Below are 24,246 nucleotides of genomic sequence, written 5' to 3'. Positions count from 1 at the left end.
AAGTTCTCGTCCAACTCGCCTTGAACGTCACCCGTGTTCAAGGGTACGGGCAGACTTCGGAGGGACACGTTCCTGGGATCGTTTACTCCTGAAGTACACTGCGAAAGAATTCACGCCTGTACAAACCTTAAACTTGAGTACTCTTTATTGTGCTTGAGCCGTGTCCACCGCCCCAGTTGGTCGAAACGGGACGTCGGGCGAAAAATTCCCCCTGCCGCCTTATTTTGCTGAGAGTGAGCTTGCAAGTTGGCGCAAGGCGTAACGTGTCCTGGTCAAGCCAGTTGTAGGCATTCTTTCTCAATAGCAAGCCGGACTCGCCAATCGTATGTCACGGGCGTTTCGCAAGACGCGATCGTGGCAACCTGATCACAACGTAGATACTGCAGCCTTCTGCAGATGTACGTCACTGCAGTGCACTCGGCGTTGTCACTCCAACACGAAATGGCATAGCTAACCCCGTGGCCAAGTTTTCGTCAACACCTCCACAAGTTATATGCAGTGCATACGGCTATTGTGGAGCCACAACCGCTGTTGCCGCTACTACAGCTCGACGTCCAAGCAAACTGCTTCTCGTCATCCATGAAGGCTGGCGCTTTTCAGTCACGTTTGCTGTGCGCAGACTTAACGATGCTGGTCCTTTCATCTGCACTAAAGCATAATTAGCCACAGGCGCCAGTTGTACACTTCAAAACAAGGACCAAGCATTTATTCGGAAGCCAAAAACACAGACCAGCTTCCGTTAAAACGGTGACCTCTCGAAGATGGCGGGGCGGGATTCCGTGGACAAAGTTCTCAACACCCAGCTGTCCCCTACAGCTCATGCCGCTGTAAAGAGAGAAGTGGGAATACCGGTTGAACGCACACGGCAAAAACGCCCTGGAACTTTTCAAGCAATTACTACTACTATTAACCTTACAAGGCTCACATCCATGGACAGCTTTTACAGCGCATCTTCCCTAATTGAAATGAAACTGCATCCTGTTGGCAACGCAGCCGCCACGTTACCCTAACAAGTCTATTATTTGGGCATACTTACCCCTTCGGTACAATATGAAGATGCAGCTTGTTGGCCAACAAGACTGCAGTTCATCTGCGGCAACAGCCGTTACGAAACCGCGTGGCGAGACTAATGCGTCCAACAGCACCCATAGTACGACAGATGCAAAGCTGGTGGGTCAACTCTACGTTTGAAACTACGCTAGTCTTGTACCTCTGCCTGGTAAGGCAATAAAAGCCTGCAAGACCCCGGGAGAAGTACATGGCAGTTTGGTTTGCGCAGTGTCATGTGTCCGTCTTTTTTTTAACAGCGAATACAGTGCTTGCTCTCCCGATGATCACTGCTGGACGCGGAGAACATGCTTCCATCAGTGCCCCGGAAGCAGCAGAATGACCTACCCTGAGTAAAAGGGCGCCGGCAGGGGTGCACTTCAGCTTCACCTATTGAAGATTCACCCTAAAAATGCATTTACATACGCACGTGAATTCATAAAACGACTGCACTACAAAGTGATGCTGAGCCAGTCTCTGCTAAAATTTCAATGCAAACAGATCTCAACGATAATCGATTGGTTTAGAAGGGGACAAGCAGTTCAACAAGCTCCCTTTGCAGCAGTGTGGGAGGCCTCGACCCCACCATGGCGGCAGGCCGAGCCCAGACTCGCCACTGGCCGACGTCCCATAAGCTTTGGTATCTTGTAGTTGCCAAAGCAACCCCGCAGGGGCACCAGAAAAGTTACGTGCCATCCAGAGCTATACATTTGTTGATACTAAATCCCCTGAATGTAGCTTGCATTGAAGGTGCGAACCGAATCAAGAAACTACTCCGTTACCAGCAGCGCTGCAAAGATCTTGCACGGTAAAAACTCCAGAGATGCAAAATTTCCTTCGGAATTCGCAAGCGCTGAACTGCAATGAAAGGCCCAGCGAACTAAGGCAGGCAGGCGCACACATGCCACTATCATACAGGAATTCGCCACCGGACACTTCCATAACAAGAATAAAAAATGACGAGTTTGAAACTGAATTTTGCAGTTCAGAAAGGCTAATGCAGACCACACGAGCATTCTGTTGTCTGGAGTTCTATTTGCACACTGGCCTTCACTGAGGAGCTGTCATCTGAAAAATGAACCATCACATATTTCTACATACTTAAGAAGTCAAAATGCACACCTGAAGCAAAATTCTAAATAATCAATTTCATGTCTGTTCCCTTTAATAGATAGGGGCAGACGTGATGCAAGACAGGCAAGGCTTTGATAAAAGGCTGCAAAACGAAACACCACAGCTTGAAACGTAACTGCAAGTTCCACCGATTACCTAACTGTTCCGGCCCTACATGGATATCTTGCATCCTCTGCCCGCTCAGTGTGCTGTCTTCAGAAATGAGCTAGTTATGACATTAGCAAGAACTAGTCCAGTAGCAGAACGCTAGCAAGCAAAGACCTTCACCAACACACCTGGAGGCAACACCACTTGCATACGGACCGTTTCTGCAGGCCTGAGCAACCAGGAACCACGTACGGACAGCGTTTGAACAGTGCAGACCAGCTTGGAACCTTGTGTGCAGAACATCAGCACACGGACATTGCCTACTCCTGTCGAAACAAACGCAGGTTTGCACACTGCGCCTGGACACCTAATACCTGTAGAGTTCATAGCTGCACACTAAAAATCGCATCTGAAAAAGCACAAAACTATTGTAGCCACTCTGCCTTCCAGAGAGCAAACACCACTGCACACCTGAACAGCAAACACCTCACTCCTTGTTTTGCCCTTTCGTATCCTCGATCAAGTACTTCAGCTACGTTCAAAGTTTGGATTGTACACCCGCATTTGGAAATGTGTGCCAAGGTAAGGGCCTAACATGCCTCGAGCTCCGACCACAAACTGAGCAAGGTGCCAGAAAATGTTTGCGCCCGGCCTGCTGATGGCTTTTTAATGGCAAATGCGAGGGCATGCTTCAACATTAGAGCAGTGATGTGTTCCTGTATGGACCTTAAACGCGAGGTTCAAAAAAGTGAGTTTCCGGTAGCACCCGCTCATTGCTCGACAAAAATCGTTCATGGATGGAGGACAAGCTAAGCCCATCATAACTAGTCATCGGTAAAACTAGTTGAGGCAGTAAGGAGATTACAGCCACCAGGCTGGGAGCCAATTTGACTTCACCCAGTGTTGCCCCACCCCCTTCCCCCTAAAATTGCCAGACTTGCAGAGTCAACTCCGCAATAGTGGTTTCCAGGCAATTATGACAAGTCTAGTTACCATTTAGTTGCATAGACATAGCTAAACGTGGCCCGCTGTAAACTAAGTCCCTACTACTCGCGAAAGAATACTCCATGGGAATATGAAAATTCCAACTGCTCTTTCGATAAACATTTATGCTCGCTAACTTTCCCGTGGGCCACGAAAGCGTTTTAAGGCCATAGCTACTCCGATTTCTGCGCGCACGCAACAGATTGAACTGCATTCACTGACAGATTACAAAACCTGTTTTAACACATTGGCTACTGCCCCACAAAGTGATGCTATTAATCTCAAATCAAAAGCTTTGTAACAAGCAGCCATAGCACTTAGAACCAAACCATTGCAAGTAGAGGTAATCTGTCCCCTTCCAGCTCTCATCTACCCCTTGGTCGTTCTCAAAGGTGGTTGCTCAAGAAAAGTGCTCTCAATGTTTTCAGCCTTGAAGGCTGCAGATTGCACACTGAAAATGGGTCGTGATGGCACCCAAATCCCTTCACTAGCGCGTAAAGTTGTATTTTCGAACTACCATTTGCACGACACTGCTCTGCAGAGAGCCAGCCGTGCATACTGAAGTTCACATGACCAGACCTTTCGCAAAGGTTGCCCCATTCCACCTTCCTTTGGGAAAGTGGATCAACGATGGCACACACACCTGGCTAGTTCATAGCTTAATTGCACCCTCCATTGCCCGCTAACTACGAGGAAGGAGCAAGGCAAGGCACCCTTGACAGAGTCCGAATACATAGTTTTTAATCTTGCGACTCAAACGCACTGTACAAAAAACACCTACAAACGAATCCTCACCCTCTAGAGACAATTGGCAGAAACTCAAAGGTGCCGAGCCGTCTGCTGCTGGTACAGACCTTTATCCCTTCCCCCATTACGGGAGGAAGAGCGCAGCTGGGCACTTGCCCCTCCCAAACAGACAGCGTCCACTAGGTCCCCAAGGCTGCCATCATCCATAGAATACGCCAAGGCTCAACAGACTAGAAGGAAATGCCCCAACTCTGGCACGGCCGTAGAACCGCTTACAGCCAAGGTGGCACACTACGCCAAGACTTGGAGCTACAAAACGTTTCAAGTGCGCGACTCCAAACAATGCAAGTGTGCCCTGCTGGTGCAACGCACACCAAGATCCCTCTAGCCTCTTTTCCTCCTCGAAAGCAGCCGTAGCGTCTCCAAGGCCGCCAGCACTCGCGAGTCTTCACCAAGCACAACACGCACCGCAAGGACAAAACCAGACAGCACAAGAGTGTCTCCGCAATGCTGGGCCCCCCAGCAAAGGGCCAACACAACGAGTGACAGAGAGGGACGGGGGAATTTCAAATCAAGACCACGTTTCTCTTCTTCCATCATCATCAGTTCTCGGTACAACACCGCACGTGCGACAAGACAAATAAAAGGAATCGGGTGACAGCTCCGGTAAATGACAATGTTCTTTTTAATATAACGATGCTGCTGCGAGGAGGAAGGGGGAGGAGGGACAAAGCCAGTGGGGAGGAGAGAGAGAAGATGGTGGAGGGGAAACTGAAAGGGGAAAAGCAACGAGACAGGACGGCAAGAGTCAAGACATGGAAGAAACTCCGGAGATGGCAACGGTAGTGGCGCTGCTTGAGGAAGGGGGGAAGTGGTAGACTTGTCAGCTACACAAGATCATAAATACACAATGGTCGCAGACATTTGCTGGCCCCTCCCTTTCCGCAAGAAAAGGAAGCAAACGAAAAACACAGAAGTAAAAAAGTCCTATGTTAGGAGGCGGTTAAGAGAGCCGCTGCATCGTTCCTATTCTATGCGTCCTGCCCCCTGCCTTCTCGATTTTAATTTAAGAGAAAAAAAAAAACACAGGAACGAATAAAAAGCTCTGCGCACATTTAATAGACTTCATACTCCTAGTGAAAAAGAAAACAATCTATTAACAGAACTCCAGAGAAAGTGGGGTAGGGGGGAAACAAGCTGTACACAAAACCTGAACACTTAAAAAGTATGTCCGAGTGAAGGGGTAGTGGCAGGAAAGAAAAACTTGTGGTCGTTGCCGTCGCGTCGTGGTGGAAGAGGCACGCAATTTCCCCCTCGTTTTTCGATTCCCCCCCTGCCTTCGAAGTGAAATTTCAAACCTAGGATTCTTCTCTCGTCTGAGTATAGAGTGCACACACACACACGCACACTGCCTCAACCCGTAGCCACGTGCGGAAACTTCCCGCCCCAGTGCAACTTCCCCAGCCCCGCCCCTCCACTAAAAACCGAGCAAAAGAGAAGGCATACGGGGAGAGAGAAAAAAGTTCAACGGAAGACTGACAAGAGCTCTGCTACGTTTAAAATTTGGGTCCCCTGAAAGCATAAAGTGAACGAGGGGAGTCCTTTCAAGAGGACACTGAAAGCTCGGCAACCTCTCACCTCTCTTGTGCACCTAACCAGTCCCCGCGATAGTAAAACAAACAGTGGTCTCAAAACTTTGGGTAACAGGGCAGCGATTGCGCGAGTTTGGCGAGGACGACACCTAAACAGGGACCCAGCAATAAGTGGAGGAGGTAGCAGCGAGTACCGACCGACGGGGAACACAACGAATGCCAAAGAAACAAAGCGGGGGGAAGGCGGTGTAGCTCCCCGCGCAGGAGGCGGCCGCCGCGACACTACGCACACACCACCAGTGACACCACACAACGTGACACCGCCAGGTGACGCCGCCTCCGCTCAGCCACAGGGGGTTTGGCAAGACAGAATGAGCAAGAGGGCTGCTTCCCACACACACACGACAAAAGAGGAGAACTCAGGAGCAGGGCAGGGGAAGGAGAGGGGGAAGGGTCGTCCCGCACAGTAGTGTTGGAGGGGGGAGAAAAGAGGCGCACGACGACGGCGCGGCGGCGGCGGCAAAGACCACGACGACCGGAGGTGGCGGTGGCGGTTCGAGGAGGAGAAGAGGAGGAGGGGGCGGCTTGGGCAGCAGCAGCGTCAGCATCATCGGCCCGGGGGCCCGGTGTTGGTGTTGCTGCTGGGGCGGCCGCGGCGCAATGGCGGCAATGGGAATGCACGCGGAAGGGGCTCGGCGCACACACGAGGATCAATTGTCACCACCTTCCTGCTGTTCGTCGCCGTCCCCCTGGGTGTCCGACGTCCACAGCTGCACAGCAAAACAGGGGGAAGAGCAGTCAGTCGGGCCGCACTGCCAGCATCACGGCAGGCACAATCAACAGCACTGAACGACGGGGGCAGCGAGGCAAGCATGGCCGAGCAAAGCTGACCAGGAACGTGTATCTGCTGCCTAGTTGGGAATAGCACCACATCATAGGCAGCCCTGACATATGCACGACAATTTATTTCCAGCAAGCAACGCTGAGCACTTTAAAGGTTTCCTTGTCTGGCGAGTGCAGACAGCAGGTGCAGAGGGGCGCTTGCAGAACCCTTGTACCTGTCACAAGCACCTTTAATCGTGATTGAGTCTATCCGGATCGAGCTCAATCCGGATCGGGCACTGCTACACGGCAGTTTCAGTCGCGATCGAGCCTGATCCCGCTTGAACTCAATCCTGGTTTCTGAAGCACGATCGGATGAAAGCGGCAGTACGCTCGTCCCCGCTGAGTAGTGGCACAGAAGTTGACAACTTGAATGGCACAAATGGTATCAAATAACTTGACCCAAATAAGTGTGCAGTAACACTTGCATAGTTACGTAATCTATGACCGCGCAAAGTTACCAGATGCCACCTGCGAAGTACGTTTTTGGCACCGTCTGGCGTACGCGAGTGCAACCTGTGCCACTACTCGACCGAGATTGAAACGTGCCGTGCAGCAGCGGTGGTGTGCGTTGATTGCGCTCGAAAATTTAAAAAGTCTAAGCGGGTTAACGAGGCCATGCAAACAATGCAAGTTAGTTTTGTTGGTTCGAAATATTTGGTGTTTTGTACTGTCCCCAGTGCTTGTCTGGCACAAAACGATGCTATACAGTCAAACCCGGATATATCGAACTCGCAAAAAACGGTCATTAGTTCGATATATCGTATAATTCGATATATAATGTTTAAAGAATTTGACAATGCACAGAACGTACCTCATCACTAACTGTTGTTTACTTGCAAGATACATGCTCCGCGGGCACACTAGCGCGAGAAATAGTCTCCGATCTTCTTTTGCTTCATCATTTTCGAAGCATTGTTGATCACACACTTTTCAACATTGTCAAGTGACTCGAAACAGCTGAGCCCACAGCCTTCTATTGCCGCACAGTGGCGGCGAAGAACGCTCAGCGCGTGAAGAGCATTGGAACATGGGGGCGGGGCGGAACTCGTCGAGTCCTCACAGTTGAACACAGATGAACAAGGCGTACCGATGCGTCGTCAACCGCGAAAACACGAAAAGGGAAGCATGCGTAGAAGCGAGGGGAGAGAGAGCCCGCCGCGCGAGACTGGCGAGACAGCGGGAGAGTGTGGTCGAACCACTATTTCCAGGGGGTGGCTGTCAGAGCGAGCGAGAGCGCGAGCGCTTGGGCTAAGTGACTTTTCAAACTGGGGGAGGAGGCGTAGGCAGCTCGCCCAGCTGCCGCACGGGAAAGCCAACTTCGGGGGCAATCTTGCGCTGCCGAAGTTCGATATATAGGTTGCGGCTGCCTTTTTTGTTCGATGTAGCCGTACTTTTTGCTATATATTCTCCCGGTAACATTATAGTGCACAATAATTGTTCGATATATGGGATAATTCGATGTAAACGGGTTCGATATAGTCGGGTTTGACTGTAATCACAGAAAAATAAATTCTGAGACCCCCCCTAAATCCTGCATTTCAGGGCATCTGCAATGTCATATTCAGAGAAATTACTTAAGCAAACAAGTATGCAGACTACGGTTGCAGTGAACTGTGGAACCATTTGTTTGCTGTCAGTCCTAGATGACTCCACCACACCTCTCGGAACTGCTGTCCACCCTCGCTTTGTTTTAACAGGTAAGCTGTTCAGCAAATCGCAATTTCTTGTGCCCGCAGTTAAAAATACCAAGAAATTGCCACGTGCGTGCACATGAGCACGGCCTCGTGGCAACCACCCAGCATCCACGGCGCACTTTTGTCAACTACTTGTCAAATTGTGAATGTCGGCAAAAATAAAAATAAAAATAAAAAGGAACACCACTGTTCGCCATAAACAAGGCAACACTTGCTTGGAACAATACACGTCAGTGTATGCACCTCTAAGGTGATGTCCAATGATTATGACTTCCCAAAACATGAAGGAAGCTCCCATTTATAGCAACCATTATGGAGTAAAGGTCGTTGCGGCCATGAAGCAGCAGCGAATTGGCTGCAACCATCGTGATGGTCATGAAGGTTGCGTACAGCTTCGCTACCTTCAAGTCTTGCGTATTAGCCTGAGCTTCCTTCATTCTTTTTTTTACTGTATTTGTGCCTGGATAATGTTTGTTACGGTCGATAGTACTCATTTTGTGAAACACTGGGTATCCTTGGACACAGTCTCAGAAGACAATGTCGCTTATGCCAGATGGCCAGTGAAAACTCGCCGGATGGCTGCGCAGCTAAACAGTGTGCGCAGCACGTGCTTGGTGCTTGTATGTGTTCGTAACTTCCGTTCTTACTGCTATAAAAAGACTGCATTAAATCTAAGAGCAAATTGATCGTTCTCGAACCTTATGACCCATTTAATATGAGTTGCCGGCTGCAGCCAATTGCACAGATGCCCATAATAAGTCATAGGTTCTAGTGTAGGAAATGAGCCAGTGGGTCGCATGGCCAGTCTTTGAACGCGCTAGCGTGATTAGGTTCATTTCTCAGTTTTTTCCCGTGCCTGCTAGCCGTCTGCTATCAGCCGTGCTCATCAAGCGTCTGCGGAAATAAGTCATCGATGCTAAGAGGAAACTACGACTGAGGCAGCCAGATACCTGGGCTTGCTGGAAACTGGAATGCTAAGCACAGGGTTCATACAGGCTCCAAAAGAATAATAATTCAGGGGATTTCAAAGACTTTCAAGGACCACATGTAATGTTTCATCTGAGATAAGTTTTTCAACCCAATGCAAGAGTTTTATTGTGTAATAAAAGAACGTTTTAGCGCACGAAATTTAGATAGGTGCTATCGAGTTCGTGAAAGCTCCCCCAGCCCAATTTTTATTTCTTGGGTGCTGTTTAAAGGGTTTCCTTTTGTCTTGCTGTTTTGCTCAAGCTATTTGATTTCAATCATACTGATTTCAAACCTACGTATCTTGCCTGCATCTCATACTTTGTCAGCAAACGTATCAGCTGACTTAAACACGTGCACAACCTTACCCACAGCCAGCAATAAATGCCCTCATCGGCAGGCGCGCATTTGTACCACCTCTACTCACCGTGAGGTTGTCTCGGAGGAGCTGCATTATGAGTGTGCTATCCTTGTAGCTGTCCTCATTTAACGTGTCCAACTCCGCGATGGCGTCGTCGAACGCCTGCAACAACAAGGGGGAAGGGAACACCACTGCCAAAGCTGCACAAACCAACTCGCGCGGCTCGAACCACACAGGCGACAAAAACATGAAAGTCGACAGCTGAAAAGGTGCCATGGAAGCACGACGCAACTAGGCTGCCCATGTTCCACTTCAGAATTTTAGGTGCGCAGCACCTTAGGACCACACAATGTCCGTCCGCGTCCGTGGGCATAGCATTCACAATCGCAAAAAATCGCACAGGCACCGGCAGGATTCGAGCCCGTGTCTGGTAGACCAGAAGGAGTTGGTGTCAGTCGTCTTACCCATTTGGCTACGTCCATGAGTTTGTACCCGAGAGTCAAACAGCCTACTCCCTCGCCTGTAACGGTGCGAAGTACCTTAGGACCTCCCAATGTCCGTCCGCGTTCATCTGTGTGCACACTACCATCAAGCGAAATTCGATTTGAGCCGCGAGTTGCAGCTTCATTTGGGGAATAACCAAGGTGCAACCCACGGCTCAAATCTAACGACGGTCTGGGCGCAAATCGGACGTCACTCAGGGCACAACTTCGATGTCATTTCAAGTCCCCGTACTCATCCCTCGCCATCATCCGAGTGGAGATTCTGCCATTTTCAATTGTCTGCTTGTGCCGCACACCTGCTTGCACATCACCCAATTTCGTTTAGGACACACCCACACAATGAAAACCAGGCAGACCTCTCTGGCTGCTCACTGTATTCTTGGATGATATAATTGGCAACAAGCCACCCAATACAGCTTACTCTGCCATCGTGTCCCTCTTTGTGGCAACGAAGGAGTCTATTGACAGTCTGCTGCAGTGACCTATTTAGCCACCAGCATCATCGTATGCACAAGACAGCCCTTACTACGGTTTAACGCTAATACAGAAGGTGTACAGTATTGCATGTCGCTAAGCCTTAGGAATAGAGAAGCTGCACTACATTAGGTGATACTTTTGCCTAAGAAAAACATGTTTAAATGATGCTTCAGTGCCAATAAAGGCCAAGACATTCGTATCGGGTACCTGCCAGCATTGGAGCATCTCCAGGTCAGAGCCATTGTAGATACCAGACAATTAACAAGCTCTACTTACAGCTAGTACAGCCTTTTCGCATTACTGCTTCTCTCAATTGGAAAACTAATACATTCTGCCTCAATACCTCCAGCAGCAGCACTTGCACACACTGGCACCAGCAAAGTGCAGATCAATTAACCGAACACATGAAACGGCCAACGAGCATCAAAAGAATTCTGCTGAGTCATGTGTTACCATGCATCAACCTTTAGCGGAGCATCACCTAAGGGGGGGGGGGCAATGAAGACATTTTAAAGGGGTCCTGAAATACCTTCCGCCGATGCATGGATGTACATGTAACCAAATAAGACAATGTATTAGCAATCTCCTCCCGCAAGAATTTTGTTAAAGCGATGAGTATTAGCTGAGAAATCGTAAATCAAAAACCGCGCATTATCGCCGCGCCGAGTTTCCTCCTCTTTTCAACTGTTGACGGCGCGCCAGCACTCCCTCCCATGATGCTGCGCTAGTCAGCGGTGACGTACTTCCGCATTACGCTCCTCCGACTGCCGTCTGCTACGGGCAAGTTTTTTTGACACCATGAATTCCGCACTCCGCTCAAGGATGGATAAGCGAACGAAAAATCTGGCCGCATGTGTGCGGTGGCCTGGCCTTGCCCTTTCGCGGTGTGCGTTGCTGCAGTGCAGCACGTGACTTTTAATCGGCGGCGAACTCGCAGCCGCTCGGGGTGGATCGTGCGCTCTGTCCCTTTCATGCACCGCGCACTGTTTATCCAAAAAGCGCCGTATCAGATGTGGCCCCGCTGGTGCCGGGTCTTATTTTGCGGTGGTGGTAATTCCTGCCGGCGCCATGTGAAAAAGACATTTTAAACCGTTACAGAACCAGTTCAGCTTGGGGCGACGCGTGGTGGAGAGCGGCAACGTTGGCAAAACATGCTCCGGCGCGGCTCTGAGCTTTCTAGCGCTGGAGCGAGCGCCTTTCTTTGACGATCTCAAACATCGGTTGCCTTGGCAACAAGGCACAAACCGCCCCAGAGGTCAGTTACGCTTGTGTGATCCCGGTTCAGCTCGGGGCCCCACCTCGCGACATGTGGGCACTGCAGTCGTACCGCTCACTCTCATTAGGAAGTGTGTGATGCGTTTGGCATTACAGGAGGCGATGGTGTGTGTGTTGTGGACGCCTTTGTTTCGCGATGAAATGCGACGTTGTGCTTCTGCGGGTGGATAGTGCTTCCCATGGTCTGGATTATCTTTCTCGAGCGACGTACGACTCAACCTCGCATGGGGTATGTGCAGTGTGCGTGGCTAAAAGCCATCTCGGCTTGCGCGCCAGAGTTAAGTGACTTGCTGTTCGTCCCCGCAACCGCGCGCGACGTGAGTGCCGAATTTACAACGGGCAGGAGGAGGCAACCCATCGTCTGTCAATCGCGGTTCAGACTTGCAACGCATGTTGTGACGTTGTGTTCGTTCGAAACGCATCTCTGGATTGTTTTGAAGTGGAAAAAAATGTATCCGTCAAACCCGGGCATTCGGCTCAGGGCATTCTCTGCGATTGCACGAAAGAAGTGCCACGGGGCTTCAACGCTTTCTTTATGGAACGTACTCGGGTAAGAGAATATCCATGTCGTGTTATGGCCGTGTTGCATTCAATACGAACGGTTAAGCGTTTGTTTACACTTGTTTCGTTTGTCGTAAAATGTCCAAGCACTCCGGCACTACGCTGGCAGATCAGCCGGCGAGTCGACGCTGAGCAGACGACTGATCTCTTTGCCGGAAGTGCGTGAAAAAGCCGCCCAATAGCAGGATGTCTAGCTCATGACGAACATCGGGGAATCGATGATGTAGACATGTGAAGATGGCGGCGTCCAAAAACACGAAGGAAAGGGTGAGAAAAAAGCGACAAACTTTGCAACAAAAGTGTGAGCTTTCCGCTGCTCGTAAAAGAGTAATACTTGGCCCAGATGACCTTGACGACCCAATCTAACGATTGCGCTACTTCATTTAGTGTGCTCAAAATGCCTTTCAGGGCCCCTTTAAAGGAATACTGACAAAAATTTCATGTCCCATTTTTAATGTTTCTTATCCATCCTTTTTTATCCATGCTTAATGGTCTGGCAAACCCGAAACAGCTCTTTAAATACTTCAGCGCGCGATAATTACACTTGAACGGCCTGAAAATCGTTTGTTTCAATTTCCCGCGCTTTCAGCCCGAAAGGCGCATGTGACAATCCCAGCATAACCTCACCGCTGAGTGCGGACGTCGAAACACTGCACAGGCCGGTGGGGACGTTGTTTCGGCCACGCCGCCACCGGAGCTGAAGGGCTGAGCTGCCCCAAGGTGCTCAAGGCCTACCATTCAGGCGGAAATTCGGTTACCACTTTCAACAAAAGTCCTGATGGCAACTTCTATTGCGATTCCAGGCTATATCACTTCCTTGCCCAACAGTGCCTTTCTGGGCAGCGGTTATGCCTCTAGCTCTGGCTAGGTGCACCTGTTTGTGAATGCGCTGGCACCCGCTCGAGAGGGCGCAAGTGACGTCACGAGTTTCACGCATGATGTCATCCCGTGGGATGCCATCCCATGTCATCGCATTTGCCGAGTGCAGCTCCGCGCACTGCTTCGTTTGCGCAATAAATGAGATCCAATTACAGTATGTTCTCTGAGTCGCAGGCCACTCATATTTAAGCCAGGGTATTCTGCCGAGTAAAGGAAGCAAACTGTGCGACAATATTAACGCCAAAAATTGGTGTCGTACCCCTTTAAAGTAAAGACTTGTTCAGTAAAAAGAATGTCGACAAACTACCACTGTAACAAAAAATAGCCTAGACATTAAAGGGACAGAAGTGAATTTGTCAAGCCTGTTTTTGCTTGCACTGTGTTGACAGACACACTTTGTCCAGTCGATAAGGTGGTATTCATTTTATAATGCCTGAATGAAGAAAAACTATCACACGCGGTTTGTGGCAGCCACACCAACTAAAGCAGGATGCCAATACAAGGTGCTATGCAATTCTGTGATTGGATATGTCCAAGATTAGAATTCAAACCACTTTTGGTTCTGTAAAACAATATGATTGGCATCCTAGGAATGTCATCGTCGGCTGGGCATTCTCGATATCTCAGTAATCTGCATACTGCACTTCTGTGTTGCTGGCTGTGAAATGTGTCAGATAAGCCTACCAGCACGGCCAGGAATCGTAGCAATCACTAGCCGAGGCAAACGCAGTGGATGAATGCCCTCCATGTCACCGGAGACAAATGCAATGCGCTTCCCCCCCCTTCAGAGCTTGCCTGCGTCTGAAGAGGAGTGTTCGTATCAGGCCAAGGGTCGGCTGATTCAGGATTGTGCCCGCAAACAGTTTGCACTTATGGCAACAAGAGAACTCCCCAGCGCATCAGTGCCAGTTTGTTGAACAAGCAAGGTCGCAGCACGCATGCAGTGAACATTTCAGTGCCGAAATGGTGAATTCAGTGAAGAAAACATTGCCCAAAAACAAATAAATCAACTTAAAAAAAAAGCACTGTCTGCCAACCGAGATTTGACCTTGTGAATTTCAATGGATCTAACACTCCAGATCACTCTACCAAGGGAAGAAATGCAAGTTTATAATGTATTGTCAGTTTACATATTTAATTTAGCCTTTCAAGCAGCTTAGGCGACTATTTTTTGAAGTGTTCATGCAGTAAGCATCTGCCAAATTCCCAGAATATCTCGTGCCTAGCAACTGCATTCCTTAGGCCGTCACTCCAGTGAGCAACGTCGCAGAGTTCCGACAGGTCATACTTTGGTAAATGAGCTGAATTCAGGAAATGACTAAGCAGCTCAGACTAATGTGGTAGTACACAGAATGGCACTCCAGGAGATATCCCAAGCTAAATAGCGAGGGTACACCCTTTTGGTTGCGAGATTACATACCATTACATACCCCTGGAATGCCACATATCTGATGGCAATCTTCAACACTGCGCGCATATTTTAAAAAATGAGTTTGACATAAAGGAATGCTTTGACCTCAATACTGTAATTAAAAGTAACTTGCAGTGACAGTGCTATTTAAAATGGCTGTGCGAAATGAGGGCAACACATTTGCCTCTTTTGGGTTGCCCACAAACCCGCACAGAAAGGTGGAGTAGGGGAATGAGAATGGCAGCAAACAGTGCAGGAAAATAACGCCGGTTGAAGTTCAAAATTCCCTTCATTGTACTGAAATTATCATATGCCAAGGATTCCACCCTTGATAGCAGGCCACAAGGCAAGCAGATTTCACCAAACCCTAGAAATTGAACTAACTAGCAACTACTCCAGAGTGGTGTAGAACAAGTTCCTCGCATGCCCTGCAAGATGGCCATAAAAAAAACTTGGCAAAATCTGCTCAACTGAAGTAGCAAAAGTGCCACACTGTGTTGCAAGATCCCAAAAATGCACTCATGCACGCAGTGAGGACATTCTCTGCCACAGAATGCACTCTAGTACCAGGCACAACACACCCAATGCCGGCAAGAACACAGTTTCAACCTCTGCGATGTTCGAACATTGTAATGCAGAGCCACGAGTGGAAGATTGCCTTTTTCTTCTCTCACTCCAGCACACTACTTGGCCAAGCAAGCCACAACCGTGCCACGTTCTTTTGCCATGCCTTTTACGCCCCTGCCAATGGGCTGAACACTGGTTCTGAATGATTGAACAGAAATTTAAACGTACAGCGATGTTTCTCTGAAATTATATTGAGAAGACCCTACAAAAAAAAAAAAAAAATCTGCTCAACTTGCTGGCTACAGACATTGCGAAATTCCATGAAGGAACTAATGCTTTCTAATAAAAAAAAAAGTTGGCAGGTTTTTTTCTGCAGCCAGCATTTTTATTCATTAGATTTCTGACGTGTTTCGAGCAGATGCCAGAAATGTTAGGAAGCTGTCGATTGTCAAAAGAAAAAAGAAATGGCTGGCAACACGGCTACGATAATAGCCATGGGATTCCCACCAATTAGGTTTTGCAATGGCCTCCAACAGCTAGCTCGCATGCATGCAGTTAGTAAAGTACACGGGCCAGATGATTACCGGGAGGTCAGCTTACTACTACACATAGAGTGCCTCATTCCGAAAACGGCCAGACAGCAGCAGCAGCAGTGGCAACACCAAAGGAAGGCATGGCAAAAGACACAGGCAGCCAACAACCCCCGTTACCTGCTTGGCCAAGTGGCACGCCCGGTCGGGGGCCGTGAGAATTTCATAATAGAACACCGAGAAGTTGAGCGCCAGCCCGAGCCGGATTGGGTGCGTGGGCTGCATCTTGCCCTTGGAGATGTCGAAGGCCTCCTGGTACGCCTTCTGGGACTCCTCCACCACACCTTGCAGCACGGTAGTTTTGGCCGAGGAAGGAGGAGGGGGAAAGAGGGGGAGAGAGAGAGACAGAGGTCAGAGAGAGGAAGAAAGACTGCGTACCTGCTTGGCCAGTTGGCAGGCCTTGTCGGGGGAGTTCAGTATTTCGTAGTAGAATACCGAGAAGTTTAGGGCCAGCCCCAACCGGATGGGATGCGTGGGCTGCATTTTGCTCTTGCTGATGTCGAAGGCCTCCTGGTAGGCCTTCTGAGACTCCTCCACCACACCTACGCGCAGACCACACACACGGACACATCAAGCACCCACTACCACACTCACGGGGGATGACTGCTCCCAGCAGCGGAAGCAACCGACGTTTTCCACTCAGCTAAAAAACGCGGCTGGCACACTGCTCAAGCTGAGGCGCACGATGCTAACACAGTGGGATTCATTTAACCATGACGCAGCTCCACAAAAAAAAAAAAAAAAAAAGGGGGGGAGTGGCTGATGCCCACAACCGCTCAAACATGACCAAATACCATCCCTTGAAAGCATTCAATCCCTGAGCTAAACCCAAGCACACACACAAGACAAAATTGCGAACGAAGATACTACTGTGCAGTAACCTGACCACCGAGTGTCCAACAGCCTTTTGCAAACTGCACTGAAACCGTCGCATCCTTGCTGCCATACTATCTCCCTCCGCACGCCGGTTTATGCAAAGCTGACACTTCCATCCCGAGGCACTCCCCGACACAGGCGGGACTTGAAATCGCCAACCTAAATCGCACAAGTTGCTAAGCACGTTGCCTACGCAATTGCCCTGCGTGCATGAGCAGTTTCAGCATGCAAAGACAGCATTTCCCACAAAAATCTGCATGCAACGCTTATGGCTAAAGTTCCTGCTTATGCGGCTGAAGCTGCACACATTTGCAAAGAACCTTTCGCGCAAAGTTCAGAGTAACCTCGTGGCGTTCTACCGCAGCCTGTCTGCACACCTGCAAATGAAGCCGACCTTTACATTGCCACTAGACTGGACCTGCCCTATTCAGAAAGCAGCTGGGCTTTAATGGTGCAAACACTTAAACCGTAATGTTGCAATGTAAGCGAACTCTTCAGACCAGAAAACTTGCGTGCGTTTTAGCGACAAAGACAGTTGCCATCACATGTTGACCACTCAGCCATTTTGATACGAATTACTTTACGAAATGATGTGTGCATGTAATGCACCTCACACAATCACTATACTTACCACAATTTTTTGGATCTACACCCCGCAATGCAAGTTTCAATACGAGCTGAAATGGGCGCTCATTTTGCCACTGAAAGCATTAAAGAACCAAAAAAATCCCCAACACAATGGCAGACTGCAATAATCATGCTTGTGGAAACAGAGGGCCACAAATGCAAGCCGCAAGCCTCTTCACTGCGACCTTGACTTTTGCCGGCTACCACGCACACAACTTTTCCTGTTCCCCACACAAATTTTCCTGGCAAATATTTTCAAATGCAACTTGCTATAAATTGTGGCAAAAATCCCTTGTCAATGACACCCACTAGGGCACAGAAAAGATCCCACAATACCTCCTCCAAGCGGGCAGTGCCTGAATGGCTCAGTAGCCTCTTTGCCAGCACAACTGCCCCATTAAAGCTGCGCTCGAAATTGTAATGATGGACAGCTTAGGAAGCAGTCTAATTAGATGTCCGAATCAGCAGGAATTGTAACAGCACAGCCCCCGTCACTAGATGCAAGAACACTGCAGCAGACATCTTAAAGCAAGCCACACTGTAGAAAGGTAACAAAAACAGTCACACAATAAATAAAATCTTAAGCAGTGTGCCTGCATCGCTGCAAACTTCGAAAAAAGCTGGTACAGGAGACCGCTCCACAAAGGTAGCGGCAGACTGAAACATGGCTTGACTTGCCAGAAAATCTACAAAGGTGGCAATGTGGTCGTCTGGGTGAAATGCAAATTCTGCCCAAAATGCAACAGTAATACCACACGAAAGATCCTGCACCATTCAAAAATGCATTTTATATGTACTGCAGTCACCTGGTTTGTGAATTTATTTTGTCCACTCACTGCCTGTACAACACTGTTACCCGTATCATGCACTGTACCCACCCCCTCTAACACCGTAAAGGCCCTGAGGGTGCTGTAATAAAAATAAAACCCCTCCTGCCAAGGCAATCTAAGTAAAAGTAGGAAGCGGGCGCACTCACTGTTCCTCTGCTCGCCGGTGGCAACCTCTGCCAAGTACCTGTAGTAGTCGCCCTTCATTTTCAGGTAGAACACTTTGCTTTCTGCGTTACTCGCCTTGGGGATCAGATACTTGTCTAGGAGACCCTGCGTGGACAAGGAAGAGGGGGGAGAGGGGGTTGCGTTACGGCACTCAAAAAATTGTGGCCTTTACAACAGTGCAACAACACGTCTAAAGTGCAGCAGACAGCAAGAAGCTGAAGTGAAGACGTTGCAATGGCTGCGGCAATGCCAAATTGCAGCCCCTTTGCCAACTCCACAACTCTTTCAACAAGGCCAGTGGAATGCAATTCTTTTACGCCTGCATTGCTACCACCTCTGATCCCTTAATGCACACACCCAAGCTATTGGCCCGGATGCTTCGCACCACGAAGCCACAGTTGCCAGCTCTTTGGAAGAGTGGCAAGATCACGTTTAAAATCGGTTCCCCTAGCGCAACTGTGGTGCTGCTGCACACAATTCAAATCAACGAGCGTATGATAGATTTATCACCTGCATTAACCTGGATATAACTAGTTTGCTGCAGGCAGATTTTTCATGCGCTCTTGAAGCTTCAGAAACACCACCGCAGTTCTGGTGCACTGTGCCTGGCCAATCCCAATTCAGGCATCCCATCACGTCAATGCCCCTACAATGCACAAGATGTGTGCGTTTGCTTCGTGACAATCGCGTGCAAACCCTTCTGGGGGCCACTCCACCCACCCTTTATTTTCCTGACGACCGCAAGACACTTGAACTGAACCTTCTGATTGGAAATTGCCCTTGCCAGAAAGCAACATAGCAAAATGATACAAATCACTCAGCGCACTTTCCGCTGTGCGTTAAAATTACCGACGAACGAGCAAGCTGCTCCACCGCAGCACTCGTGCCCGCTCCCTCCGGGCACAAAAGCCCGAAAAGAAAACAAGGCAACAATTTTTCCCAGGCCCCACCGCTCCTTGCCCTCCGGTCCCGATAACCGAAGAGGCTGCACGCGCGCAGCGAGCGAAGCGCACAAGGGAAGGGGGGCGGGGCCGTGAAAACGCGGTAGCAGGTTACGACCCACGGGAAACGTCGCCCCTTTTCATGAAACACGCGGGGCCAAGACCGCAAGGTGAGCACCGCACCAGCCAGCCGCAGCAGCAGCACACGCCGGAGGAGAAAAAAAAAAAAGCACGAAAACGACGCGGAACCGGCCAAGCGGCAGCGGGAGGGAGAGGGGGAGAGGAACAGCAGCCAGCCACTTCCCCAGCCGCCGGACGGAAGCAAGCGCACACGCAGAGAAAAGGTGCGGGAAGCCCCCGGGGCCGGGGGCGAGAAATCGATAACGCTCGGGACCTCGGACGGGAATCGAGCGCCGGGGCGCCGGCCAAGGATTCATCAGGGAGGGAGACGAGGCTCGGGGGAGAGGGCGAGAAGGCAGCCGCCAAGGAGGAAGGCCGCGCCGGCGGGCGCCCCCCGCCACGCCCACCCCCTTGCCGAAACGGCGCCGGCGTCGCCGGAGTGAGTCGTTCGCGCGCGGCCACCCCCCACCACCGCTCTCCGAATACCCACGCCGCTTCCGAGCCGCCGCCGCCGCCGCCGGTGCCGGTGCGCGCGCCCGGGAGTCGGCCGTGCGAGGCCGCCGCTGTCGGCCGGCTTTTTAAAGCTGCACTCCCGGGAGGGGGAGAGGCGGCGGTACCTGGTCAGCGCTAATGACACCGAGGCAGCCAATTTTGTGGCCGCTTAGCCTGCACTCGGCCCAATTCACGGCTGCACGGTCTACTTGTTTACAAAAGGGACGAACAGTATCAGAACTGCCTCGTTTCGGTGTCGACGGGAGACACGATCGCGTAAGCCGACACCATTGCGCACTGGAGGAAGGGGGAGGGGGGAAAAGGAAAGAACGGAAGTAACGAAGTGAAACACGGAATCTATGGCCCCAAGAAATCGAACTTCCCGGTACACCGAACACATCCATCCTACAATCTTCCCGCTTGTACCGTAATCGGGGGAGTGGCGCTTGGTGCAGAAGCCGGCATCGGAGACACGCAATCTTGGTTCATAGCAGTAGTAGACGATAGGCAGATTCTGTGTCGTCATGCCCCGGCCTAGAAGAATTTACGCGCTGTCAGAACGAAAACGCCATTAAAGGAGCAGGCACGTTTTCCTTAATCGCTTTCAGTTTGAGCAAAAAGCTGCTGGGTTCCACACTAAAACGCGCCTTCGTGTGTATTTTCGAAGGGTCGTAATAACGTGGCCCGTGTACCGATTGCTAGGTTCAGACGAGTCTTATTTTCTACCCTTCTATTCCACGTGTACCGTACAGGCTACCAACAAGGATGGATTTTGTTAACCGTTCTTCCAGTAAAGATTTAGATGCCAAATGTAAGCCCCGGAACAAAAAAAAAAAGGGGGGGGGGTGCGTGTACCTGCCCCCTTCGCTACAAATGTCGAAAGTCGATATTCTGCCGCCCTAGTGGTTTGGAAATGTTTTGCCTACAGACTTCTCATTTCAAATGTTATCGTTTCGCAGGCCGGAAGGTTGAATCGAAGGACAGACAGACCAAAATCTCCGGGTTGAAGTAGCCCAAAAAGCCTTTAAGAGAAGCTAATGGCCTAAACCAGCAGGCTAGAAGGAAGCTGAAGGAGACTAAAACCACTTCCTCGTCAAATATACAAAATCGCAAAAGAGAATCGTCACGAAACGCGAAAACATGAGGCCTGTATGCGGCAACCATGAAGTATGAATACACGGAAGACTCGAGCAAGAAAAACGGTTGCGTTTGTGTGCTTCTCTTTCTGCTAACTGCAAATTGCGTGCTTGGCCTTCACCCACACGAAAGAGACACCTTCATAAAAAAAAGTGGGGAATGTGTGGATTTGATAGCGGGCGATGTCCAAGCCCCGACAAGCTTGCCGCACGCTGCATTGGCAAACGCAAACCAGGCGGCGTCGACAGCCTCGGTCGTGACGGCCCTGTTATTGCACCACCACAACTCGGCTATGGTGTGACCAGAGGAATTACGTCGGTATGGAAACAGGCGGGGCAGGGTGCGTCCCCTGGGCGCGGAGCAATCCCACGATCGAGTGTTGCGCTCGAGGGGCCACAATGGACCAGCTTTTTCATTCAGCAGTTCAATTAGGGCCGACATTAACACCGTCTTCCCGAGTACGAAGCGGCAGAGATGAAACAACGGCGCTGGGAGGAGGAGAAGGCACGCAAGCGGCAATTCTCTTTCGAGGCCAATACCCACGCGGCTTCCGCACGATGGGAAGGCGCCGACCTCCGCCAGATTACTCCTAAAAACGGCCGGGAAGAGCCAACAACAACGGGAAGACCAGCCGACAAGCGCTTCTCGACACATGTGACTGCTCAAAGGGGTCGGTGGGAAGGAGTTCGGAGCGCGAGAGCTACCAGCCCAGGCGGCAAGTACAAACGGCTCGGCATAGCGGCGAAGACGGCCACAACCGCGCGCAGACGAGTGCTTACACGGTTACCGAACACCGACCGAAGCTCCTGTTCACGCGACAAAGCCTAGCGGTGGCCAGGCTTGCTTCTTCGATGTGGCCCCTGCTTCCTCGGGGACACGGCGGCACTTGAAGCTTCCCGAGGGGATGAGCGCGGCACACAGAAATCGATCAGCGCCCTCGCGATACACATTTACTCGATTAGAGAGACGAGCCCTCGCTCCGGGCCGCTCACGACGGAGAACCGAGGACTGCCCGAGGGGACGTCACTCGGAAGACGGGAAAAAAAGTGAACACCCGACGACGCTTAAAATGCCAGAATTGCCCTACCACCTCGCAGAGTATCTGCAGAAAATGATCCTGGATGTTCAGAGGGCAGGAACCGCGTGCCTCGCAAAAGCAAACGCTGCTCGCTTAGTCACCACAATAAACCGCGCTGGAGGAGTTGCACCACTAAACAAGCGAGCGGCTGCAGCCACACAGTCTACTGGGTTTAATTTCATCGGATGTTTAACGTGTCGCGCTACACCCGGGCTGTACGCGGCAGTCCTCAGTGAAGCGCTCTGCCAGTGGGCAGAGGGAGCTTCGCACTACGCACCCACACAACGGTATGCTACACGCTCGACGACAGCTGGGCTTCAGTTACCGAACTAGCGGTAGCATGTGTGGCCGAACGGCGCCGCCCGCTCCGCCGCGCAAGCTGGAGGAGCGTCCGGTTCCAACAGCCGCAGCACAAGTAATTTGCGGGAGGAGGTAAAAGGGCTCAGGGGTTTGTTAGTATCCACCACGCCTCGAGCGTATGCGCGCGGCTTTCAGCGGAGAAGGCCTTCACAATCGCCACTTCGGCAAACGAGGAGCGCACGAGCTCAGCCCTCAACGCCGCCCGCAGAGATGGCGCGAAGACGTGGGCGCCCTTTACACCCCCCTCCCCCCCCCCCCCCCCCCCCCCCCCCCCGAGGCTTTTCTCAGACCCTCGAGAGCGGCCGCAGCTGACGCCGACGCGGCGAAAGTGCGCGAACCAAATGCAGCAGGGGGAAAGGAAAAAATAACGTCTAGACGTCTGCCCAGGGGTCAGGCTAATGACCCAATCGGCCGTCGCGCCAATCAACACCCTCGTTCCCTCCCCACCGCGCGCACTTGAATCGGCCGCCCTGGGCAGCCAGCCCACGCAGAGAGCTAACGCCGGGGAGGGGAGACTCGCAGCGCGCCAGGAATTCGCGCACGGCAACGACGAGCTAGCAGATTAAAGGTACAGCGATAATCCCAGCAACCATGCAAGCTGCTAGAAAAGCACCTGCGGCCCACAACAAACCACTCGGCCCAGAGATTACCGCCGGGATAAAAGAGCAGCAGCAATGGAACAGAACTCGCAGAAAGGGATGATGGGAGGGGCACTCGCAGAGGAAGAAGCAATGTTGATTGAGATTGGGATCGCGCACCGCATTGACCAATTGGTACACTCGGGACGGAAAAAATTCCGCGGCCGTCCGCCGGCATTTGTTGACACGACCCGACTAGCGGAAGTGACGCCATTCACGAGCAATGCACGTGCCGTGAGCAGGGCACCTACGCCACGCGTCTTCCGTTCAGAGGGGCGCCCGCAAGACGAATCGCATTTGCATGAGCGGCGGCGCTGCTCGCCCCATTTCTCAACACGCGCGGGAGGGCCGACTGACGACAGCGGAAACGCGCGCGGCAGCGCAAGGAGCGCGATAATAGATGTGACGTTGGCGGCCTCCACCTAGAGAAGCTCGCGGCGGCGGCGGCGGCGACGACGACGAGCTTTCCCCAACCGCCGCCGCCGCGCCAGCACTCGCCGCTTTTCCAAGAATCGCGCCTTTCCCGCCGAGCGCCGCACAGATAAGGGAGAGGAGTGCGTCGAATGGAAGAACCGCAGGCCGTAGTGCTAGTAAGCGTGCTTCCTTGCGCAACTTCCTTTCTGCGCACACTACTCGAGATCATGCGCATTCCACCCCAGGTGGCTTCCGCAAGGACCGTAACGGCGCCAAGTTCGAGACCGACCTGGTGGCGTCTAGCCGAGTCGCAGCACAGTTCTTGTGCATGTTGCGCGGTCTCCAGACAGAACTATCACGAACACATTCGCCGCGGTTGGCGATCACACTGCAGACGCGGAGGAACCCAAAACCGGACAATTTTGGCGCGCAGTTTGAAACGGACATTTCCGCAAATGCCCCGAAAAATGTTTTACATTCAAGAAGCAGAGGGTGAAAATACGGCACCCTGCGGACAGCAGGGTGCCGTATTGCACCTTGTGCTTTTGCTAATGCATCGGACAGCGACAGGCGTGCTTGCTCAGTGGTACTCAGCTCGTCCACCTCACGGGCTGTCTGAGATGACCTCAGGGGTAACGGTAACAATGGCCCTGTCGCCAGAGGGCGGCTGCGCAACACAACGAGTTGACCACGGGTGACGACGTTTCCTCCCTCCAGTGCGAGCACGTCTTGCAGCGACGACGGAGTGCGCGCCGTCATACATGGGCAGCCGCGTGTCCTTATACACCATTTTCCATAAGCAGCCGGG

The 24,246-nt window shown here is 51.3% G+C and overlaps 2 protein-coding genes across 7 annotated transcripts in view; both read right to left on the bottom strand.

Annotated features, from left to right (window-relative positions):
- Positions 1-676: 676 nt before the first annotated feature.
- LOC144175033 (14-3-3 protein zeta) overlaps positions 677-24,246 on the bottom strand; it is a 45,503-nt gene continuing 21,933 nt past the window's right edge. For 2 of the 4 annotated variants that reach the window (XM_077704064.1, XM_077704063.1), the window contains exons 3-6: positions 18,240-18,363; positions 16,139-16,302; positions 9,564-9,659; positions 4,564-6,361 (exon numbers count right to left, since the gene is read on the bottom strand). In XM_077704064.1, coding sequence (XP_077560190.1) covers positions 6,302-6,361; positions 9,564-9,659; positions 16,139-16,302; positions 18,240-18,363 — 444 coding nt within the window. In that variant the 3' untranslated portion in view covers positions 4,564-6,301. Of the gene's footprint in view, positions 826-4,563; positions 6,362-9,563; positions 9,660-15,880; positions 16,045-16,138; positions 16,303-18,239; positions 18,364-24,246 lie in introns of those variants that run through there. The other 2 variants (XM_077704066.1, XM_077704065.1) reach the window with 2 other exon arrangements.
- LOC144175032 (14-3-3 protein zeta) overlaps positions 9,437-24,246 on the bottom strand; it is a 274,073-nt gene continuing 259,263 nt past the window's right edge. For all 3 annotated transcript variants that reach the window (XM_077704056.1, XM_077704055.1, XM_077704054.1), the window contains exon 6: positions 9,437-9,499. In XM_077704056.1, coding sequence (XP_077560182.1) covers positions 9,452-9,499 — 48 coding nt within the window. In that variant the 3' untranslated portion in view covers positions 9,437-9,451. The remainder of the gene's footprint in view (positions 9,500-24,246) is intronic.

This window comes from Haemaphysalis longicornis, unplaced genomic scaffold (assembly GCF_048455015.1).
Source record: "Haemaphysalis longicornis isolate Haplotype H1 unplaced genomic scaffold, Haemaphysalis longicornis Haplotype H1 scaffold_3, whole genome shotgun sequence".
Taxonomy (NCBI): domain Eukaryota; kingdom Metazoa; phylum Arthropoda; class Arachnida; order Ixodida; family Ixodidae; genus Haemaphysalis; species Haemaphysalis longicornis.
The sequence above is the reverse complement of the archived record's forward strand: the minus strand, read 5'-3'. Positions and strand labels throughout refer to the sequence as shown.